The following is a 24404-nucleotide window of genomic DNA, read 5'->3' as shown; positions in this document are numbered from 1 at the left end:
GCAAGATATTGCTAATTTTGTGGTATATTTCCTTCTACAATAAAGAAACATTATTTATATTATGAAAGTAATAGCAAAGTCAACAAATGTTGGAAATGAAATGAATCTGTACCTTAAGTGAGGCTAGTGGATGTTCTGGACCAAGTAAACTCCAATGAAAGGAAGCCAGATCTTCATCAGGTAGAATGTGATTTCCTGGAATACAAACAGGGATACCATAAAAGCCATCATCATTGCATGTTATAATTTGTAGATTATCTTTGTTAGTTTCAGACTTTGCAATATGACTTCTTAGGACCACCTCATTTGATACACCACATAAAACTTCCACACAGAAATTGAGAATATTTATTCATCTTTTAATACAAAGCAACATATAGCAGGCAGACTTCTCGCAGCTGCCTCAAGTACAACGTGAATTTCCAGTAGTGGCTCAACAGCATTCAAACTGAATAAACTGCATAAAAACCTAAGTAATTCCCCAGCACAGTATTAAGGTCAGTCTGATAATGCCAGATGCCAAATATCAATTTGAAACAAGTTTTCATTTGTTTATGAGAAACAATGGTTCAAACTGCATTCTGTGAGGTAGGTTCAACAGCAGAGGCAGAATCTATAGTTATAAAACCTAAGGAAGGTTAAGTGACAATGTTTGCTGCCTGTGACATGGATCAACACCCTCCTCCCATAATTTCCAGCACCACCCACAAACAGATGTACAAAGCACAGACTACAACAAGTGCCATCAAGAAGTGCCAATCAGCTCTATGCACTATCACCAGGGCTGTGTCACAAATAAGAACTGTATTCAGCTGAGAAACTACATTTTGCAGGGAACATTCTCCCTTCAGTGTAGTGATTGGATGCCCTGATATACTAACATCTTTGGTTTGTTAGTGGTCTTGACACAATTTAAAAGCAGTAATTTCCTAAATAATTCTGTAATTTTTATATTATGATTTAGTCACCTCCACACTAAGCAGATTCATTAATCAGCTGCTAACAGAAAACAAAACAAGGTGAGTTCATTTGCAATATTGCTAATCATAATACTCTAAACACACAAATATATGATACAGATGTACCAAACTGTCATTATGTCCAGAAGAGCAAAGGTAAGTCCTAACTGTCCAGTTACCAACTTTTGTACTGCTTTCCTCGGCTCATGGAACTTATAGAACTTTACTGTGAAGTAAGTATTATTTATCTGAGATTTGTTTTTGAAGCTTCTATCTGAAAAGATATTAAGACAATTCCAACATCAAGAATAGTCTGTTAAATACCATATGCTAACACATATATATGGAATCTAAAAAAAAAAGGTTATGAAGAACCTAGGGGCAGGACAGGAATAAAGACACAGATGTAGAGAATGGACTTGAGGACACGGGGGAAGGGGGGAAGGGTAAGCTGGGACAAAGTGAGAGAGTGGCATGGACATATATACACTACCAAATGTAAAACAGATAGCTAGTGGGAAGCAGCCACATAGCACAGTGAGATCAGCTCAGTGCTTTCTGACCACCTAGAGGGGTGGGATAGGGAGGGTGGGAGGGAGACGCAAGAGGGAGGAGATATGGGGATATATGTATATGTATAGCTGATTCACTTTGTTATAAAGCAGAAACTAACACACCATTGGAAAACAATTATACTCCAATAAAGGTGTTAAAAAAAGAAAATAGTCTGTTAAAACTTGGGTCAAATACTTAAATGAGTATTTCACTCAACCTTTCTAAAACAAAACATCTTATATAGCTATACTTTCTATTACAAAAAGGAAAAAATAACCTTTCTTATTTGAGGACGTTGAAACTTTTACACAAAATCTAAACTAACAATGTTCACCCAATTAAGTGTTTATCTATAACTTGCCTAAATTTTCTGAAGAAATTCCAAGCCTTAATTTATTACTAAATTATTCACAATGTTACTATTGTTTTTCATTTCTTTTACTATTTCACAAAATAAGTTAGCTAGAAAAGTACTAGTTGGCATTATCTCCCAAGAAATGTATTCAATGTTTCCTTAAATAAGATAAACAAATATCCTTCCCAAATTAGTTAAGGCATCCATATTCTAAAAGCATACAATTTTCCCATTCATTTAAAGTCAATTGTGGTAACATTTAAGTAAATATGAAACTTTTCATAATGTGCCCATACACTCCATCACTTTTTAACATTTGAGGAAATATCCTTTTATATTTTAATGTCTGAAAATATGAAAGTACTATATATATTTAGAAATTAGGTTTTAATCCTCCAAATCCCAAGTCACAGGAGTTCACTAAGAAAATGGACACAAAATAGCCAAGGAATAACTTAAAGACATGTATTTGAGATTAGATCCAAATAAAGACAACTTGTAAAATCAGAAATTTTTTGACTGATTTGTAGTTATACAATTTGAAATGTTATCACCAAATATATGAAAAATTATGGCTGTCTCACTATAATTTCTAGTTATATAAAACTTTTTTGGAATGTTTATTAAAAATCTGATAATTAGGAATTTCTAAAAATAACCCACAATATAATCCCCCTCTTAAACATGACCAGATCAGACTGCTAAGCACTACAGAATAGAAATTGAGAGAGTACAATAAGATCGCACTTTTCTGGAGACCACATATGTTTCAAAAAGGGCCTGCGTGTTCCAAACAGCTCTCAATCCCATCACTGAAATTCATCGATGCTACTCACAGGAGGGCTTTGCTCAGAACACATTTACTTATACTGTGGACGTAATTTTTACAAACTCTGAGCAAACTAGAGCTGGATATTCAAGTAGCTAGAAACATGTACATTCCAAGCACAAGAAAGGGAAGTGGACAGAAAAGAAAGAAATAACTGTAAACTACAGACAAAAAGTGATAAATAAATATATTACCTATTGCCAAGTTATTTTTAAGAGAAAGAAATTAATATATAAAATCTTAGTTGGAACCAGATTTCATCCTTTCTAGGTATTCAGCATAAGGAATTCCTCCAAGGGAGTTTTTAAAGACATTTATACATTTACTTAAGATGCAGGCACTGGAAACAAGGTAACGCAGTTTATTCTTGTTGTTTTCCTTTTAAAGTAGTGAGAATCCTGAAAATGAGGGGAAAACATGACAGTGCTAACTTCACAGCATATTTTCTTCTATAACAAACATAATTTGTGCCAAAGGTTTAAACGTTTAATTTTCATAAGTGAGACTGTGTTAACATTTGTGATTTTTAAATGTTATTTTCCCCAAACTTTAAGGGCATTTTTTTTCACAAAATTAGTTTATCAGCCTAGATGGAACAATACATAAACAAACACTTAAGAACAAATGAAGCACATTTTCAGTGACACCAAAAAATAATGAGTAAAGAATGTTACTGAGGAGAAGCCCAGCCCATTCCCTGGTTCTTTTAAATTTAAGTAAGATACAATTCAAAACATTCTAGCATTGAAATTTAAAAAAAACAACAACAGTATGTCCCGAGTATAGAATTCCTTTATAAAATGAATTTTCACACTGCCCACCTACCTAACAGAGCAGCAAAGATAGGGAAGCGGTTTGGGTTCAGGTCCAGCTGCTTGGCAACCTCGTGCATCAGATATTGGCTTGTGGTGAGACTTTTCCCATTCCGGCTCAGTTTTAGGGCATGGGCACTGAAATAGTAAGGGATGTTGCACAGGGCATAATCAGAGTCGTATGCAACTAAGCCGTGGAAGCCGTTTTCTCTGCAGAAACCGATCACTTCTTGATGATGATCCTCGATGCTCTGCGCAACCTGTGCAAGTGAGAAGACCACTTCGTCAGAGGCCAGATACCACTGCAGCATGTGCTCAATACACAGACATATCTGTACAGAATCTGTAAATTCCAGATATGGAAGATATGCAAGAGAGCCAAACAGTCAAAACTGACAATAATAAAGTATGCAGCACATTGCTCAAATAAGAAATTTCAGTGGGAAATAATCTCCTGGTCAGTAACTTATGATCCCATCCAGACTGCAAATTAACTTTCAATTTCTTATCAAGTTCAAAGATCACCCTGTTGAAAAATACACAATGCCAGGTGGCCCCTGTGACAGTATTTTGAAGGAAAAGAGACAGACGGGAACAAAAGAGACAGAAGAGGAAAATAAAGAAGTGTAAAGGAAGGAGACAGAGAAGCCAGCCACTCTCAGTGAAAACAAAATAATTTCTTCAAAGTAAATCAAAGCAAATAGGTGAAATAACCAGAAGGATTAAAAAAAAAAAGCCAAGTATTATCCATCACCTACCTACTAGTTACTATAGACCCTGAAGCATTCAACATATGGATAATAATAAGAATGAACATGTTTACCTCCAAACAATTGTCACGTGTTTATTCTGTGCAAAGGACCAGGCCTGGTGGTATGGCACCAGGTTCAGGACAACTGTGAAGGCTAGGTCTAAATTTACTGCCTTTTTAGTGACAAAAACTATAAGCTGAAGCTTCTTTACTTCTACTGGCTCTCCCATTGGGAAAGGTCAACCCCATCTATCTCAGGTGTCTGTCACATACTAAAGAGGGCAGAGAAGCAATGCCCACAGAAAAGCAAAAAGCCCCCGGAATTTCTCTATTCCAAAAAACATACCAAAGGGCATTGAAAAACATTTTCCTAAAATTATATATATAAAGTCAAAGACAATTCCTCTCCTGCTGTTACCCCCACTCATTTATCCAACTAAAATTTGGCACGTAGTTTTTCCCCCCTACAATGGATAAAGGTATTTTAGAAAACAGAATTTTAAACTTAATTGGGTGATTCAGCTGTGGAAAATTAACTCTCCATAGAGCCCTAAAGGTAAAAAACAAGTGCCCTTAAACATAAATTTCTATAACTACACTGCCCGATTTGTGGCTATATTGAATTAAAATTAAAAATACATTAAAAATTAAGTTCAAGTGTTCAATGGTCACCTACTAGATGGACATGATTGTAGAGTTACTCTCATTTCTCACTGACTTTCACCAAATTTTGTTAGAGAGTTAGTTATAATGAAATCTCAATGGCAAAGCAGTCCTTTTAAAGATGCTTAAAGGAAATAATTTTTTGCATTCTCTTAATAAGTATTTTGATAAAAATTTTTGCTTTACAAAGAAAACAATAACATACAATTAGTCAATTACTGTTCTGTCTTAGAATAGGATGATGCTGTTTTACCTCAATCTAAAACTAGAGTACTTTCACTAAAACAGAAAACTAGTTAAAATTTTTTTTAATTAGCCCAGCTTCATCTAGAAATGATAATCTCCAAGTCCATGCTCTACCTCAAATCACTTTATTACATAGAACTTTATATTTACAGCAATGTCTTAAGGCATTTAAAAATCACCAGCAATTCCTGTTTTCCAGACATCTTTAATATTAAGTCTGCACAATCTTCCTAAGATGCCCTGAAATGAAGAGAGATTGTGAGTTACCACCCCCTCACTCCAGTCCCCTCGGAGGAGTTCTAGAAAAGGCAGCATGGTTGCTTGCTTCATAGAGCCAGATATCCTGCAGAGATGGGGCAAAATTAAATCTATGAGTTGAGTACTGTACAAGCTATATTTTGCAAGAGAGTTTGTTAACCTATTCTTCCAGGAAACTGAGGCTGCCAGCAGTTCAGAACCTAGCTCTCCCCAGCTCCAGGACAAGAGCGGTCCAGAGACTCATCCTTCCTGAGTACCCACACTCTGCATGCCTCACAACATATTACCTCAGTACCCTCACAACAACCCTTGGAGGGGAAAGAAGGAGGTAGCCCTGTGTGGTCACTCAGTGGGATGTTCAAGCAGGGGAACAGCAGGTGTACTGACTCAGAGCTGAGTGTGGTGTCTGCAGCCTCATCCCAGAGACCCAGGGGAAAGCAGTAGGTGATGGAGTCAGAGCAGGCAGGGACAGATCTAATCTGGCAGGTTTCCAAGGAAGGCTATTGGCATTGTAAAACAACAGGCAATATATTTCCAGAGCTGTAAAGCACTCATACTCTGACTCTGGAGCAATCTTACACCAGGAAATAGAGCCTAAGAAACCAACGTATCTGATAAAAAACGTTGGGAGCATAAAAAGGGTGAGGGTAGCCTTCTATGGGAAAATTAAGTTAACATTAAAGGAGCTGGGTAAACACAGCAACTACACAATGCTGTGGAGAAACTTGAGAAAAGCTTAGGACAAAATATTAAACAAAACCATTTCAGAATACAATATCCACTACATACAACCACATAAAACTGCACCTGTGGAAAAAGACTGAAAGAGAGTAAGCAAAAACTAACACAGTTGTGCCGGGTGGCACAATTATGCTTTAAAAAAAAAAAAGAACGAAAAAAACCTTTATTTTATTTTATTATTTTTTTAACATCTTTATTGGAGTATAATTGCTTTACAATGGTGTTAGTTTCTGCTTTATAAAAAAGTGAATCAGCTATACATATACATATATCCCCATATCTCCTCCCTCTTGTGTCTCCCTCCCACTCTCCCTATCCCACCCCTCTAGGTGGTCACAAAGCACCAAGCTGATCTCCCTGTGCTAGGCGGCTGCTTCCCACTAGCTATCTATTTTACACTTGGTAGTGTATATATGTCCATGACTCTCTCACTTCGTCCCAGCTTACCCTTGCCCCTCCCCATGTCCTCAAGTCCATTCTCTACATCTGCATCTTTATTCCTGTCCTGTCTTAGGTTCTTCAGAACCATTTTTTTTTTAGATTCCATATATATGTTAGCATACAGTATTTGCTTTTCTCTTTCTGACTTACTTCACTCTGTATGACAGTCTCTAGGTCCAACCACTGCACTACAAATAACTCAATTTCATTTCTTTTTATGGCTGAGTAATATTCCATTGTATATATGTGCCACATCTTCTTTATCCATTCATCTGTCGATGGACACTTAGGTTGCTTCCATGTCCTGGCTATTGTAAATAGAGCTGCAATGAACACTGTGGTACAGGACTCTTTGAATTATGGTCAAAAAAAAACTTTTTTAAAGGAAGAAAATCTAATAAAAAGTTGAAACAGCTCTCATATATGCCACACCCACACTGGCCACCTCTATGCCACCGCACTGGGGGCAAATACTCCTCCTTTCACATCCATCTCCTGCCAGACAAGGCACACAATTTGCTCATCTACATATCAAGGGTCTAGCTTGGTGCCTGGCACACAGTAAAGACTATTTGTGAAATGAAAAATTCTGGAGAGTCCCAGTTCAGGGGCCCCAAACAGTCTTTAAATTATCTATAAAGATTACTATAAACTCTAAACAGTAGAAACCAACAGCCAGTAGAGCCTTATAGAGCAGTTTCATCTATCTCTGGAGAGTGGAATGTAGCTCTTTCCACAGTCACCTCCTTCCACTGACCCTTCCCCAAACACAATTCCTCGTTCATTCAGAACACTTGGTTTCAGCCTGGCATTAATAAGCAAAGTGAATGAACTATTAATAATTCACTACAAGACTAATTTGCAAATGTTAACAATATCTTAATCCTCCCCCAAAGCACACCTAACATTAAACAAATAGTTGTCTGCTAGAATTAATCTCCTAAAACAAAAGATAAAGGAACCCTGCCCTTAAGTAAGCACAGACTTCAAATCTAAAGCAAGGTGTATAACTGAGTCACTTTGCTGTATACCAGAAACTAACACATTGTGTTAGTTCAATCAACTACACTTCAATAAAAAATAATAATAATAATAAAGCAAGGTGGAGCAATCTGTGCCCCTTGTCGTGCTCATCTTTCCTATCTCAGGTACCCTGAGTGATATGGATGGGGAGGAGAACCAAAATGTCCAGGTTCCAGTTCTGGCTTGATGTCCAACCTGCCTAGCTAGGAATGTAAAATTAATGAATCTTTAAGGTTCTTTCAACTTCTGAAATTCCAGTATTCTTCCCCACTGGTTTAAATCCATTTTGCCTTTATCTAAGGAAGGCTACATGGCATTAAAAACCACAAGGTAACAGAGATGCAATCCTTTCCAACAAGTGAACAACACAAGTGTGGTGTAGCAGTTACTCAATTAGGGAAATAAAAACCCCACAAAACACCTAAATGAAAGAGTCTGGGTGATGGATACATGACTCTATGCATTTGTACAAGCTCACATCATTGTACATATCATACAAAGAATAAACTTTAATATACACAACTTAAAAAAAAATCAGCCAGCAGTCAGAGATGCTAGGCCAGAATGCAAACTGACAAATGTATCGAATTGTATTATAAACTGTCTGTCACAGGGGTGCCAATTAACAACTCTGAAATCACTTTCACATGTGTTAAGGTTGGAGTAAATAGATGGTAGATGACCTCAGTGTCTCCCTATCGGAGAACAGCCTTAAAAATGTGCAAAGGGAGGAGGCTAGCATGACCCTGTGGTCTTGGGTTAGCCATGGAGATGTCCATAAGAACCCACAAGTAGATGACAACACAGACAGACAGGCACAGAAATAATTAGAGGTAAGTGTGCGCACGTGGATTAGTCTATAAACACACGCATACATCTCCCAGGTGTCAGCAGAGAACCTAGAAGCAGCAATACCCCAGGAGAAAGAACATTTGTATGCCGATCTGGTTTCTAAATACCATTCTCCACTAAAAGGCATGACACTGAGCAGACGCCCAGTAGATACACAGAAGGAGGGCACTGCACCTCTGGAGCATTCTCCCCAAATCATAAGAAAATATCAGACAGCCCAAATTGGAGGCCAACCTACAAAATGCCTGATTAGTTCTCCAAAAGTGTCGAGGTCACCACAGAGACAAGCAGAGGCTGAGAAGCTGTCCCAGATCAGAGATCACTAAGTCGACAAGACGCCTAAAGGCAACAGGGACTCCAAAAAGGATACAGGTGGAAAATGGAAGAAATCTGAATGAAATACATAATGCAGTTAATGGTACTGTACCAATGCTAATTTCTTAGTTGTAACAGTTGTACTAGCTCATAGGATGCTAAGACGCATGAAAGCTGAGTGAAGGATATTCAGGAACTCTCTGTACCATTTTTCCAACTTTTCTATAAACCCCAAATTATTCCCACGTAAGAAGTTTATTTTAAAAAGAGAAAAAAAAAAAACACAATAGTCTACAACAGCGGTCCCCAACCTTTTTGGGACCAGGGACCGGTTTCCTGGAAGACAATTTTTCCACGGATTGGAGGCAGCAGGGGGGAAGGAGTGGTTTTGGGATGATTCAAGTGCATTACATTTATTGTGCACTTGATTTCTATTATTATTACATTGTAATATATAATGAAATAATTATACAACTCACCATAATGCAGAATCAGTGGACCCCTGGGCTTCCTTTCACTTGCCACTCACTGATAGGGTTTTGATATGAGTCTGCAAGCAAATGATTTATTATGGTCTCTGTGCAGTCAAACCTCTCTGCTAATGATGATCTGTATTTGCAGCCGCTCCCCAGTGCTAGCATCACCGCCTCAGCTCCACCTCAGATCATCAGGCATTAGATTCTCATGAGGAGCGTGCAACCTAGATCCCTCACACGTGCAGTTCACAGTAGGGTTTGCACTCCTATAAGAATCTAATGCCACAGGTGATCTGACAGGAGGCAGAGCTCAGGCAGTAATGTGAGCCATGGAAAGCAGCTGTAAATACAGATGAAGCTTCTGCACAATCATCTGCTGCTCACCTCCTGCTGTGCGGCCTGGTTCCTAACAGGCCATGGACCGGTACCAGTCCATAGCCCAGGGGTTGGGGACCCCTGGTCTACAAGACACTAACTGAGAGACTGTTTTAAGCTATTTCATCATGTGAACAAAGCACTGAAAGGCCTGACAGGCAAAGTCTCCGAGAGTCTATCATGTGAAAACACAACTCTCCCCAGACAGTCCAACTAAGGGAAGCAGGAAAGCCCACCACAGACGGCATAAACCTATGAATGAAAGAATAAAGTCCAACAACGAAGAATACTTGTAAGAGGCCCACTGAACAATTCCTCAACACTTATGTCAAAGAGCCTGGTAAAGAGTCAGGGGCAGAGAACTGGATGCGGTGCAGAGGAAACTTGATGCAAGGTTTGGGTGGGGATAGGAAAACATCTGGATTGCATCAAAACAGAACCTGAGAGGTAGTTATTTAATTAAAAATAAAAATTAAATTCCAGAGGGTAAGCTTCTAGGAATCAGGGTCTAACAGGGTATCGCTGTTCTTTCTCCTTTGAGTGTGTCTTTCTTCCGGTCTGAATGCCTTTCACTCCTGTTTCCCATCTCTTCTACTCAACCTATTCCCCATGTTCTGTTTCTCCAATTCCCTGGCCTTCCAGCTCCTGGCTCAGACTGGGCACATTATGCTTAATGAAAATGGTATGTCTAGTTCTTAATTCTTATTTTAGAAATGAGTAAAAACTATGAAATACAATGTTGGGAAGATTATTTCAATTTGAACTCCCAAAGAGTATAAAGCAAGCTAAAAAATTAAGCTAGGACCTACCTACTCACAGGTGATAAAGAAAGGGTTAAGGCCTCCTATCAGAGTGAGCCAGACTTGGAATTATGCATAGCCTCCTCACAGAAAACCCCAGGCTAGTAACCAAAGACATCCTACCACCTTAAAGGCACTAGGCCTTGACTGACTTTGCCATGGCTGCCATCACCACTGCATCCAAATGCAACTTCAGATCAAGGGAGTGAAACCGTAGAGCTCCTGTGTACAGTGCACAGAGCATTCAATGTTTACTATTTTTTTAGTATATAAAAATTTATTTATTTATTTATTTTATTTTTGGCTGTGTTGGGTCTTCGTTGCTGTGCGCGGGCTTTCTCTAGTTGCGGTGAGCAGGGGCTACTCTTTGTTGTAGCACGCGGGCTTCTCATTGCTGTGGCTTCTCTTTTTGCAGAGTATGGGCTCTAGGCGCGCAGGCTTCAGTAGTTGTGGCACGTGGGCTCAGTAGTTGTGGCTTGCAGGCTCTAGAGTTCAGGCTCAGCAGTTGTGGTACACAGGCTTAGTTGCTCCGCGGCATGTGGGATCTTCCCGGGTCAGGGCTCGAACCTGTGTCTCTTGCATTGGCAGGCAGATTCTTAACCACTGCGCCACCAGGGAAGCCCACTTGATACGTGCTTTGGTCGCCACAACCAGGCTGGGAACCACCAAACACCTCGCCTTACCTCTCCACCCATCCGTCACCAAGAAACATGGTGTATGCAATCAGTGTTGAAGATCTTCAGTAGCTGGCAAAACGCCCCATTTTGGGTCCCAATGAAGTATTTTGTATTTAGCTAGGGATAATTTTATGTAACTATATATTTGCCAAAGAATCCTAGGTAAATCTTTTTATCTCAATAGTTTTAAGTTTCGTCATTAAAAAGGTAGATACATCAAAATTCAGTATTTTTTACAAAGAATAATGACTAAAAAATTCTCAAGCTTACTTTGTGAATGTAATTATTAATGCTGAAAGCAGCTATGGGGAAAGTCGCATAAGAATGAAAATGTAACACCATTACTTACTCCTAATCTCCAGTGAAGAAGCACTTGTACAGTGAGGTTTTGTGTCTCTGGCACCAGGTGAACTCCACTGCCTACTTTAATACTTTCTGTACTTCTATTTCTTCATCTGCAAAAATAATAGTACTGTCCTACCTCATAGGGTAGCTGTGATGATTAAATGAGTTACTACATGTAAACAGCTCAGAATCATTCATAAATAATAAGCACTTGATAAATGTCAGGTACTATTTATTTTTAAGTAAGCTATGTGAGAAAGGATCTACTTCATACTTTTCATGCAGGACCTGAAACACTATGAGTTGTCATAGAGATCTTCTGACACACAGAAAAAAATATCATATGTGGTTTTTCTTTAGAATAATTGTACAGAAGCTCAGGGAATAATGTGACACATCCTCCAACCAGCTACCAGCCTTAAAAGATATGTTAACCTGAATGTAAGAGGATAAGTCAACCTAAATTCTTTTGTTAAAAAAAAAAAAAAAAAAAAAAAAAAAAAAAAAAAATCAGGCTCTGACCTTTATCCAGCAGAATTCTAGACACTATGTTTGAGGTGGGTAAAACTTACTCAGGCTACTTACTCCCTACTCAAGTCGAGCTGAAGAGTGAGAACATGAAAGTCAATGCTAACTTGGTAGAAGATTTTTATTGTTGTTGTTTACTTTAAAAGAGTAATTTTAGTGTCATGACATATATTAGCAATGTCACTAAAAGTAAATCTCTCCTCCTCAGGAAATCTGTAATCATGGCTGAATAAACGTCTTACCTTATATAGCTCTTGGTTATTCTATAAGAATTGGTTGCAGTGGTCTTAAAAGCAAGGAAAAACAATTTCTTTTAAAATAAGGGAGTGGTACATGAAAAGATTCTCAACTTCATTAATCATAGGGAAATGTAAATCAAAACCACGAGATACCATTTCACACCAATTAAGATGGCTACTAAAAAAAAAAATAGAAATAAGCAAGTGTTGGCGAGGATGTGGAAAAATTGGAACCCTCACACATTGCTGGTGGGAATGTAAAATGGTGTAGTTGCTGTGGAAAATGGTATAACAGTTCTCAAAATATAAAATCACCATATGATCCTGAAATTCCATTTCTGGGCATATACTCAAAAGAACCGAATGCAAGGATTCAAACAGATATTTGCACCCCCATTTTCATAGCAATATTATTCACGATAGCCAAAAGGTAGAAGCAAACCAAGAGTCCACTGACAGATGAACAGATAAGCAAAATGTGGTCTATCCACACAAAAAATTATTATGCAGCCTCAAAAAGGAAGGAAATTCTGATACATGCTACAACATGGATGAACCTCGAGGACATTATGCTCAGTGAAATAAACCAGTTACAAAAAGATAAATTCTGTGTGATTCCATTCATATGAGATGCCTTAAGCAGTCAGATTCATAGAGACAAGAAAGTAAAATGGTGGCTGCCACAGGCTGGTAGAGAGGAATGGGGAGTTAGTGCTCAATAACGACAGTTTCACTTTGGGAAGATGAGAAATTTCTGGAGATTGATGTTAGTGATGGCTGCATAGCAGTGTGAATGTGGTTTCGCATCCGCTGATATGGAGGGCCGACTGTACTCACTGTACTACACCATTTTACATCAGGCACTTGAGCATCCTCGGACTTTGGTGTCTGAGGGGGCTCCTGGAATCAGTCCCCTGCATATACCTGAGGGAAGATTGTACTTAATTCCACTGAACTTAATTCCACTTAAAAATGGTTAAAATGTGCGGGCTTCCCTGGTGGTGCAGTGGTCAAGAAGCTGCCTGCCAATGCAGGGGACACGGGTTCAAGCCCTGGTCCGGGAAGATCCCACATGCCCATGCACCACAACTACTGAGCCTGCGCTCTAGAGCCCGTAAGCCACTACTGCTATGCCCGCCCGCCCCAACTACTGAAGCCTGCACACCTAGAGCCCGTGCTCTGCAACGAGAAGCCAACCACAGTGAGAAGCCTGCGCAATGCAACGAAGAGCAGGCCCCACTAGCCACAACTAGAGAAAGCCCACGTGCAGCAATGAAGACCCAACACAGCCAAAAATAAAATAAATTAATATAAAAATAAGAAATGGTTAAAATGGTAAAACTTTTGTTATATATAGTTTACAATTTAAAAAATAAAGATAAAAATTATTATAATAATAAGAGGGTGGCACCCCGTCTCCCTGTTTTCTCAGAAATCCTAGGCACTTAGCTCCAAGATATAACTTCCTCCTTGTCAAAACAGAAGTCTTATTTTTCCTTTGGATAATGACATTAGCATATATGTAATGTATTATATCTGCCAGCCTACATAAAAGGGTGAGATTTCTTCTTTGCAATCTCTTTAGCAGGTTGCCTGTGATGCAACTGCAATCTGTTTCAATGCTTATTCAATAATAAAACTGTTTTCTTTCTCTGTTAAAAAATTAAATGAGAGTCAATGTCCTAAAAGAAATGCAAGTTAAACTTCATACATTTTAAAAATAAAATAATAAAAGGAATGTTGAACCAAGGGGGAAATGGGTGGGATGGGAGGAATTGGGAGACTGGGGCTGACACATATACATTATTGATACTATGGATAAAATGGACAACTGTTAGGAACATGCTAAATAACACAGGGAACTCACCTAGTACACAGTGGTAATCTAAATGGGAGGGAAGTCCAAAAGGGAGGGGACATCTGTGTTTGGCTGATTCATTTTGTTGTGCAGTGGAGGCTAACACACCATTGTAAAGACCATACTCCAATAAAAATTAATTTTAAAAAAAAGGAGTGCTGAAACACCAACATTATTTGTATTGTGTCTATTCAGCCTACTATATTAATCTCCTAATGATTCAGCTAACTCCAAGCAATAGTATTCTTTTTAAAAATCCAATTACAAGATACATCAAAATTTAACTTTTTGAATTTAGAAAAATGAATCTCAGATTGATGCAATTTATTTCAAAATGGTGACACGTGCAAACTCTTTATTGAAATATTTAATGGCTCACATAGGTACAGGAGATTGAAAAACCATGGTGCCTGTGCTCATCCAAGCAGTCCAGGGAGGCCCTCCCAGTCTGGACTGGCTGGCACTCCTGCTCATGAAGATGAACAATACACTCCAGACCTATGAAAACGCAACCCTACAGTAATACTCCTTGCAGTATATTTTCCTACACTAATTGGCAAAATACCAACAGGGTAGCTTCAGTTTTTCCAAAGAAATAAATTTACTCTAGAGACAAGCGGGAGATACCAAGTAACCAGGGTACAAAAGAATCACGTTTCTAGATCACAGTTCCTTAATTACTGTAGATTTACCATCACCTTTGCAGATAAATCAGTGTGCCAAGTTCAACTCTATACTGGCCCTAAAATGCCTAGAAACAATGTTTGATAGAGCCAGGTATAACAAGGGAGAAAAAAAAGATGGCTAAATGAAGCCAATTTCCCTAAGCAGTCACCCCTTTGATGTCTTCAACACAGCTCCTAAATTAAGAAGCATAAAGGGCTTACTCAAAGATAAAGCCTCTGTGCCAGGTGGCCAAGCTGAGACTACTTATCTGTGGAATTGACTAGACTCCGGGTTTGAACACAAACTTTCTACCATCTTTTTGCCATCACTGCCTTGCACAAGGTAACTAACTGGTGAGTCTGGAATTGATTTATTTGTCCATTTCTCAAATAGATTTTGAACACCTGCTACATGCCAATGTTCTAAGAGATGGAAAACATAATGTTCTAAGAGGTGTTCATCCATCAAAGGACTTACTTGCTAGAGAAAACATAAACATAAGTAAAAAATAAACAATTCCAGCTATATAGAGAGATTTGGAGAATTTTAGAATATTTCTATCTGAACTCTGATTCATTTACATCTAATTGTTCTATTTATAAAACTTTGTCTATAAATCCATTGGAAAATAAATCTAACTTTTCAAATTCTAAAGTATCACTTCTTTAGGGTGGGGGTAGAGAAAATGGGTGAAGGAAGTCTAAATGTACAAACTTCCAGTTATAGTTTACCCCTGAACAATGGGGAGGGAGGTGTTTAGGCAAACCAACCCTCCACGCAGTCAAAAATCTGTGTATAACTTTATAGTTAGTCCTCCATCCACGGTTCTGCATCCATGGACTCAACCAACCACAGATTGTAATATTTACTATTGAAAAAAATCCACATATAAGTGGACCCACACTGCTCAAACACGTGTTGTTCAAGAGTCATCTGTATGTAATGTACAGCATGGAGAGTGTAGTTAACACTGTATTGTATATTTGAAAGTTGCTAAGAGAGAGCTTAAAAATTCTCATAAGAAAAAAAAGTATAACTATGTATGGTGATGGATGTTAACTAGACTTAATGTGGTGATCATTTCACAATATATACATATATTGAATCATTATGCTGTACAGCTGAAGCTAATATAATGCTGTATGTCCACTATATCCCGATTAAAAAAAAAAAAGGAACTCCTCTTCATATTATATGGTATTTATTCCTATGGTCAATTTCTTACTAAGGCTGGAATGTGTAGTATGTTTTACTTAATTTCTTTCCATTGTATAAAGTCTAATGGTATAAAACAAAATGAAGAGCAATGTGGGTCTAGATATATATAAGAGAGAAGGTGTGTGTATGTATGTATCTTATTTAGAAAACTAAGCTGTATTCTTTTTTTTTTTTACTTCTCTCCCTGGTATACTTAGAAATCTCTATTTCAAACATTTATATGGCTTTACTAAGGCCCAAAGCTTAGAATTCTTTGACTTGTTCACACCAGGATTTCCTAGCCTTGGCACTGGTGATATATGGGAATGGATAATTCTTTACTGTGGGGCTGTCCTGTGCATTGTAGAATGTTGAGCAGCATCCCTGGCCCCTGCCTCTAGATGCCTGCAGCCAGTATGCCCTCATCTGTGACAATCAAAAATGTCTCTAGACCTTGCCAAAATCATCAGCCCTCTAGCCCCTGTTGAGAATCACTTACTGCTCTTCACTGACTAAACAGATTGTCCTATGACATCAAAGAAAGTTCCAAACGTTGACATGGGAAAATGATGTAAACGAGCCCGCCCCCGTCTTCCACTAGAGTAAACTCCTTAAAGGATTCCATTCTTTTCTGTTATATTCACTCCTCCACACCTGGCCAATAACAGGCACTCGATGTTTGCGAAAGGGAGAATGAATCATCACTGGAAACCAGAGAAAAGAGAATAAGAAATTTAAAGTAAGAAAATAAATCTTACTTAATGGCCATTGATCCAGGTGTTGAAAGAAAATAATTAAATTGCCTATATAAATAGAACAAAGTAAATATATGATTAAAAAGTTGAATGCCTATACTAAACATAGGAAATACGGGAGGAGTAAAATTAGTCCCTGGCCTCAAGTAGCTTAGAGTTAGTGGGGGAGATACATATAAAGCTTTCGAGATGGGCTTTGAGGTAGAACTAAAATTCTGACAAGCGAAAGTGGGGTAGACAGAGGGAGACATCAGTAGAGTTGGGAAATGGACATGTCTTGGAGAAACAGTGAACAGTCTGGTTGGGAGCATTTTAAAAGTATAACAGAAGAATTGTGAAACTGAAGGAAGATAGAATGGATTCAGATTGCAGGACGGTCTAAAAGCCTGAATAAGGAGTCTGGATTAATGGTTTTGTTGACAGTCCTTGCCAGGAGAATGACTCACCTGAGGACCCTGCAGGCTGCTCTGACATTGTGTGCAAGATAGTTCCACTGCTGATACTAGGCATGGGGGCCGGGGCAGATCCAGAGGCAATTCTGACTACTATCCACAGTAAGACACAGTTTAAAATGATGGTATTTACCCTTAATACATGTCTTACATTCTACTTTTTATTCTATTTTATTCTGTGTGAATTTTTCTAAATGCTGATAAACACCCAATAATTTGGTTTCACAACCCACCAGACCTTTTCGGTAAACTTGGTGAGTTCACATGTTGGGAATACTAGAAATGAGGAACAGAAGTGTAAGTAAGAGACTGCTGGGCTAGAACTGACGTGTCATATTGCAGGGACTGGCAGTACGGAATGATAAAAATGCCAAAGATGACTCCAGGGTGGTAAGTGTAACTTTGAAATAGGTGACCATCAGGCTCAAACCAGTTAGGGCTAAAAGTGAAATCAGAACAGACTGAGAGAAGAGACAATTGTGGAAAGTGAAAGGAGAATGAAGGGTATATCAGTAGAAGTCAGGCTCTAGGGGGGACATGAAGTTTGAAGTCTTAAAGGTGGTATCATTCTTCCTGCTAATTATAGGGAACAAACCCTAGGGTAGCTAAAGTGAAATTACAATAGTCACTAGAGGTGAGTAATCTGAGGTCCGATTAGAGAGGAGAATAGTCAGTTTGTGTGTTGAATGGGATATGGGAGAAGTAATCTCTAAGTACATAAAAGCAGCTGCTCAAGTCTTTGAGAACAGTAAAAGGGTGCACTGGAAACTGTCAGATGGTGAAAGAATATGTGCATAGTATTAACCTCAAAAGAGGTAATATGGGGAATAATGAGAAGAGTATATAACAGAGAAGGTCCACAGAATTATGGCATTTATGGAAAGTCATATTTCAGTAACTCCAGGAAATGGAAGTGCTTTGATAATCAAAAAGGCTTCAACTATGCAATGTTGAAGGGAAGAGACAATGGGCTTTGGTAAGTCTAACTTTAAATCTAAAACATGGGTGATAATTGTTGATAAGTATCAGCGCTGAAGTCACAAATTGGTGGCTCAAGATTCTAGCCTGGAGCCCATTTCCCTTGGCTTAAAGGTGGTTTTTTTTTTGAACCTAGGCTTTTTTTTTACTCTTTTAACATCTTTATTGGAGTATAATTTATTTACAATGGTGTGTTAGTTTCTGCTTTACAACAAAGTGAATCAGTTATACATATACATATGTTCCCATATCTCTTCCCTCTTAGTCTCCCTCCCTCCCACCCCTCTAGGTCTCCCTGTGCCATGCGGCTGCTTCCCACTAGCTATCCACCCTACATTTGGTAGTGTATATATGTCCATGCCACTCTCACTTCGTCACAGCTTACACTTCCCCCTCCCCACAACCTCAAGTCCATGCTCTAGTTAGGTCTGTGTTTTATTCCGGTCCTACCCCTAGGCTCTTCATGACATTGTTTTTCCTTAGATTCCATATATGTGTTAGCATACGGTAGTTTATTAAATGGGATAATTTCAAATAAACATCTGGATTTCTGACTTTCTTGAAAAACCTGAAGGTCTGGCAGTGTTGGCTCTATAGTCTTGTAAGGCTTTTAAAATGTGCACACTCTTCAATCTATCAAGTTTGTGTATGCATACCATTTGTAGGGGATAGATAAATTATACACTATGCAGGCATTAAAAAGAATTAGAATTGTAAGTATAGACATGAAAAGATTTTTTACATATTTATAAAAAAACAAATTGCTGAATAATGTAGTGATCACATTAATGTTAAAAACTAAAGTTATTTTGATAACATATGATATATAATATAAAATATACATAGGCAGCTGCTGTAGAAAATAGTATGGTGATTCCTCGAGAAATTAAATATAGAATTACCAAATGATCCAGCAATTCCACTCCTGGGTACATACCCCAAAGAACTGAAAGCTGGGACTCCCAACAGATTTTTGTACACCCATATTCACAGCAGCACTATTCATTAGTCACAAAAGCCAAAGGGGGAAGCAACCCAAGAATCCATAAACTAAATGTGGTCCATCCACAGGATAGAGTATTTTTCAGCCTTATAAGGGAAGGAAATTCTGACACAGTGTTACAATATGGATGAACCTTGAAGACATAACGGCTAAGTGAAATAAGCCCGTCACAAAACTAGTACACTTGAAGAAAAAATTTATTTATTTATTTTTTTTTTTGCGGTACGCCGGCGTCTCACTGTTGTGGCCTCTCCCGCTGCGGAGCGCAGGCTCAGCGGCCATGGCTCAAGGGCCTAGCGACATGTGGGAACTTCTGGGACCGGGGCATTAACCTGTGTACCCTGCATCAGCAGGCGGACTCTCAACCACTGCGCCACCAGGGAAGCCCAGAGATCTTTAAGAATAACAGTATATTGCTAGTTTTCAGTGTCTCTTGGATAGAAACTGTGCTACCTGGAAAAAGCAGCAGAGGCGTTTTGCTATCAGATCTGACCTGAGAGTGAACTGCAGGTAGGCACACCCCACAGCATTCTTACACAATGAAACTGAACTTTGACTTCAGCACACCACTTCCCTCTTGAAGAGGTTACTGGTTACTAGTCCCCAGACGTTGCTCAATCAGCAATCTCCTTTCTTCCCATATTAACAAAACACTGAGGGCTAAATGAGACAGCACTGTGACAGATGACCTAGTATGGGACTGGCACCCTACAAAGTATACAAAGAAAGAGATCATCATCCCAAGATCTCAGGCCACAGCCTAATCTCACATTCTTCCAGTGACTTAAAACATAAGCTCTGCTTTATGTAAGATCTGAGTAAACACCCCAGAGTACCAATTCAGGATAAGATTTCAAGGACTTCATTATAAACCTGCACACCAACACCACAAGTCTTGAGGCAGAAACATTTAGTAAAGCTCCAGGCATTTAATGCCACCAAGATTTTTAAATCAACATCAGTCCTCACCAAGTTACAAAGGTTATGATGACTCAAGGCACACAAGAGGAAATGTTCCTAGTAACTAACAGAAGCCAAGTTCAGGCCGGGCAGTTTTAATGACCTGAACAAAATTAGCTGATGTGTGGGCCAACTTCTAATGGTTAAAGAAATGCAATTATTACTTTAGCAAAGACATACTCTTCTAAGCCAAAAAAGATTTCTCTAAGCAAAGCTGACAGGAAATTAAGACTTTCTGCCAGTTTACAGAACCCTGGATATGGCCAATACGATGGTAGATTTTTATAAGAAAAATATCTCATATGCCCAACATTATATATAGTGAGATGTTTGCATCAATTCCTTTGCCAATTTTTATTTAACTTTAAAAAAATACAAATATCATACAGTAAAATTAACTTTTATTTACTTTTGATGTATAGTTCTATGATTTTAGAACATGCTACCACCACTACCATCAGGTTACAGAACAGTTCCATCACCCCAAAAAGCTCCTTCCTGCTGTCCCTTTATATTCACACCCTCAGGCAACCACTCATTGGGTCCCCATCACTACAGCCTTATCTTCAATAGAATGTCATATAAATAGAACCATACCTTTTGAGCCTGGCTTCTTTCACTCAACATGAAGCTATAAAGACTCATCCAAGTTGTATGTATCAGTAGTTTCTCCCTTTTTATTACTAAGTAGTATTGCACGGTACCATACCTTAACTATTCACCTATTAAAGGATATTTTGGTTGTTTCCAGTTTTGGCTATTATGAATAAAACTGCTATGAACATTCAAGTTCAGTTTTTGTGTGAATAATAGTTTCATTAGGAAAATACCAGGAGTACAATTGCTGGACCACATGGTAAATGCATTTTATAAGAAACTAAGGGAGATGTTTTTCAGGGTGGCGTGCCATCTTGCATTCCCACCAGCCATGTGGGACGATTGCAATTGCTCAGCATTCTTGCCAGCACTTGGCATTGCCAGAATTATTTATTTTAGCCATTCTAACAAGTATGTAGTGATATGCCATCATGGTTTTAATTCACTTAACCATTTAATGGGCATTTTAAAAAAACAGCACACTCCCTTCACTCCCTTAGAGAATGCAGAACATAAATTTTTCTGGCTCAAAATCATCCACATAGAGTAAACCATACCGCCCTCAGGGGCTACTGAAGTACATAGGGTTGTTTTCTTTTTTCTAAGGAAGCCCCAGATTATGTGTTTTTTATAGCTTTTTCTATCTTCTCCCTTGTGAAGTGTCACTTTCTTCTATTAATGGTGCGCCTGCCTGGCAGCCTTTCCTCTGCACCCTTTTCTCAAGCTAAGTTTAGAAATAGATAACTAAGCTTATCAGAATTACATCTGAAAAGGAGAGGGCACTCTACAAGGGAGAGAAGTTGATTCTTCAATGAGGAAACAGAAAGCTTTTTTTTTTTCCTTTTTGGGTCACTATACCAAAGCTTCCTGACCTCTCATTTGGCTACTGAGAAATTTTTAGTAGCTAGATTTCTTAGGCATTTTCCAAAAAGGTGAGGCTGCCAGTTAAGTGTCCACCAGGGAATTGAGTCATTACTATATTAAACTGTACAATTAACACTATATTGTGGTTCTACATCAGGAGTTAAAAGCTTATCTAAAGCAAAATAATTATAGACTCAATTATATCTTGAGTGCAGAAACCTAAGTGGAAGAAATGATCTTAAATCTAGTTTCTTACTCACTTACACATTGGTCAAAATTCTGGGCACCCAGCAGGTAAGTGAGACATTCACAGGGGCACAAAGATAAATATCAAGAAATTTTACAATTAAAAAAGAATTTAGCTGTTCTTTCAAAAGATACAGCGACTGTGTACAAAAACTGACTCTAATCCTAAGTAAAATTCACGGTGTTCCTTTGAAAGCCACTTGACTAGAAAGCTCATTGTCTTTCCAGTAGTAGTTTCCATCTCTGAACAAGATAAAACTGTTAACACTCAGGGCATCTTCTGGATGTGGATCACACCTGGGAGTCGGCACTGTCTTACTTCTCAGAGAGCCCAGGCTCCAGGGCAGAAAATGCCAGCAGCAGTCCCTGGCTCTCAGCCGAACTTCCCCAGGGACGCAGGCTAGGTCTCTGCCATACTCACAGACCAATCGCCGCTCTTCCAGCAGCCTCGACCCGCAGACTTAGAAACCTTGTCACCAATTGCAACAGGATCGGGGTGGGACTTCCGCTATCACTTTAGGCTTAACCACCACCATCTCAGCACAGGCAAGAGCAATCAGGAAGTTTGAATTTCACAAACTTTGGGAACAAGCACAGTTTCAAGCAGAAATAAAGGAATGGCAAACACGTTGGAAGGCAGAGTGGCAAAAGTCAGAAAACCAAAACAGCCCCCCTAAAAATTTTAAACAAAGAACAATGAAAAGGGAAGCAATCAAAACTCAAGTCAAGGGTTATTGATTTGCATGTTATCTCTGCCGTGGCTGCTAGGTCCTCAAGCACTCCTTGGCCTGGGTTCAGGGAGGAGACCTCTGCCAAAAGGACAGCAGAATGCCGGACAGTCAGAGCTCTGATTACCTGAGTGCACAGCCCAAAGTGGTGGAGTCCTCACTGTGCAGAGAGAAATAAATCCTGGAAACTCTGATTCACATTCTCTTTCCCCTGACTCTGAACTACTCTCTCCACATCAGATACACAGAACCAAAGTCTTTTTCACGTAGACTCTAAGTCACAGAACTGACAAAATTTCAGCATGTCAAACTTTATGATTCTCTGAAATGTAACACATACGAAAATCCGACAATTTCTCTAAAAACTGTCATTTTCCAGGGAACCTGGACCCAGCCTTGCGTTCTCAAGAGGAGGCTAACTCCACAGGCCTTGCCCAGGTCACTGCCCCCAGCTGAGCCGGGGTGACAGCAGAAGGCAGACCTTCCATCCACCCTCAGTGGCTGGAGACCCCTTCCTGTCGCCATCTAGCCCACTTGCTCCCCCCAAAAACCTGTTGCTGTTCAAGCCGTGCTAAAGGAAAATCAGCGTCTCATAAAAGTTCAGGTTAGTAATCTACCTGCTTCAAAGAGTGGAGGAATACTCCAGATCTCAGCGATGGTGGCACTGCACCCTCCAAGCCTGCAGCTATCCGCTGGTCCTAAGGTTCTCGGACGGCCTGGAGCAGCCGAAGTCCCCAGACCCCGGGCACTTGGCAGCCGCCGGCCGGGCTCCAGGCCGCGCGTCCATTTTGCAGCAGTTCAGACCAGGAGGGGAGAGGCGACTGCGATCCCCCGAACCCGGCTCAGCTCCAACTTCAGACCCCGGCCCGCCCCGAGCCCAGACCCCGACCCGCTAGGACCCCAAACCCCAACCCCGGCCCAAGCCCGGACCCCAGACCCCGACTCAGGCCCAGACCTCTGGCCCGTTCCTTCTCTGGTACCCCAAACTCCAGTCCATACCGACCCCGGACTCCAGATTCCGACCCACCCTGACTCTGAATTCGAACGACTCCGGCCCCACGCCCACGCAGACCCCAGCCCACCCCCGGCCTCCAACCCCATCCCCGGCCCCCAGGCCCACGCGGACCCCGGCCAGCCTGTCCGCCCGGCGGGCCGCACCTTGACGTGGAAGCGGATGAGCGCCAGGCGGATGCAGTGCGCCATGCAGACGGGTGGCAGGAACCAGACCTTGGGCGGCGGGGTGCCCTTGTTCTGGACATGGCTGACGATCTGCTGCGCCGTCTGGCGCTCGTTGCCCTGCCGCTTGACCCACTCGTGCAGCCGCGCCTTCTCGAGCGCGCCGTTGAAGAAGACGAAGAGCTCGATGTTGCCGCCGAAGCAGGCCTTGGCTAGCGCGGCCAGGTAGCCGAGCATGTGGTTCCACTGGCCGCCGCTCACCCAGTCGGTGTAGAAGCCGCCGTAGAGGCGATGCAGGCAGTTGTCGGCGTCCACCAGCAGGCGCAGCGGCGTGTGCGGGGGCCGCTGCCGCCCGCCGCCCACCAGGCTGCCCCGGGCCAGCTTCTGCAGCTCCACCGGCACCACGGCGCTCGGGCAGTGCTTCTCGATGTAGTCCTGGAAGCCCTGCACGCCCATGGCGGCGGCGGCGGCGGCGGGCGCGGGGCGGCGGGGCGGCGGGGCCGGGGGCGGCGGGGCCGTGGCGCTGGCCGGGGCCGGGGCGGCGGGCTCTAGGGGGGGCCGGGCCGGGCCGCGGGCGCGCTCATGGCCGCTGCTGCCGCCATGTGCTGCCGCCTCCCAGGGCCATGGCGGGGAGGGACCTGCGCCGTGCGCCGCTCCAGGCCCAGGCCAGGCTGAGGCGGCCTC

General features: G+C 40.6%; 1 protein-coding gene across 3 annotated transcripts in view; it reads right to left on the bottom strand.

Annotated features, from left to right (window-relative positions):
• FAM120A (family with sequence similarity 120 member A) overlaps positions 1 to 24210 on the bottom strand; it is a 104570-nt gene extending 80360 nt beyond the window's left edge. For all 3 annotated transcript variants that reach the window (XR_010841915.1, XM_059072922.2, XM_067041162.1), the window contains exons 1-3: positions 23703 to 24210; positions 3524 to 3770; positions 113 to 195 (exon numbers count right to left, since the gene is read on the bottom strand). Coding sequence is in view for 2 of the 3 variants with exons in the window: in XM_059072922.2 (XP_058928905.1) it covers positions 113 to 195; positions 3524 to 3770; positions 23703 to 24176 (804 nt within the window). In the remaining variant the exon portion in view is untranslated. The remainder of the gene's footprint in view (positions 1 to 112; positions 196 to 3523; positions 3771 to 23702) is intronic.
• Between the last annotated feature and the right edge of the window lie 194 nt (positions 24211 to 24404).

The sequence above is a fragment of the Kogia breviceps genome, chromosome 8 (assembly GCF_026419965.1).
Source record: "Kogia breviceps isolate mKogBre1 chromosome 8, mKogBre1 haplotype 1, whole genome shotgun sequence".
NCBI classification, from domain to species: Eukaryota; Metazoa; Chordata; class Mammalia; order Artiodactyla; family Physeteridae; genus Kogia; species Kogia breviceps.
The sequence above is the reverse complement of the archived record's forward strand: the minus strand, read 5'-3'. Positions and strand labels throughout refer to the sequence as shown.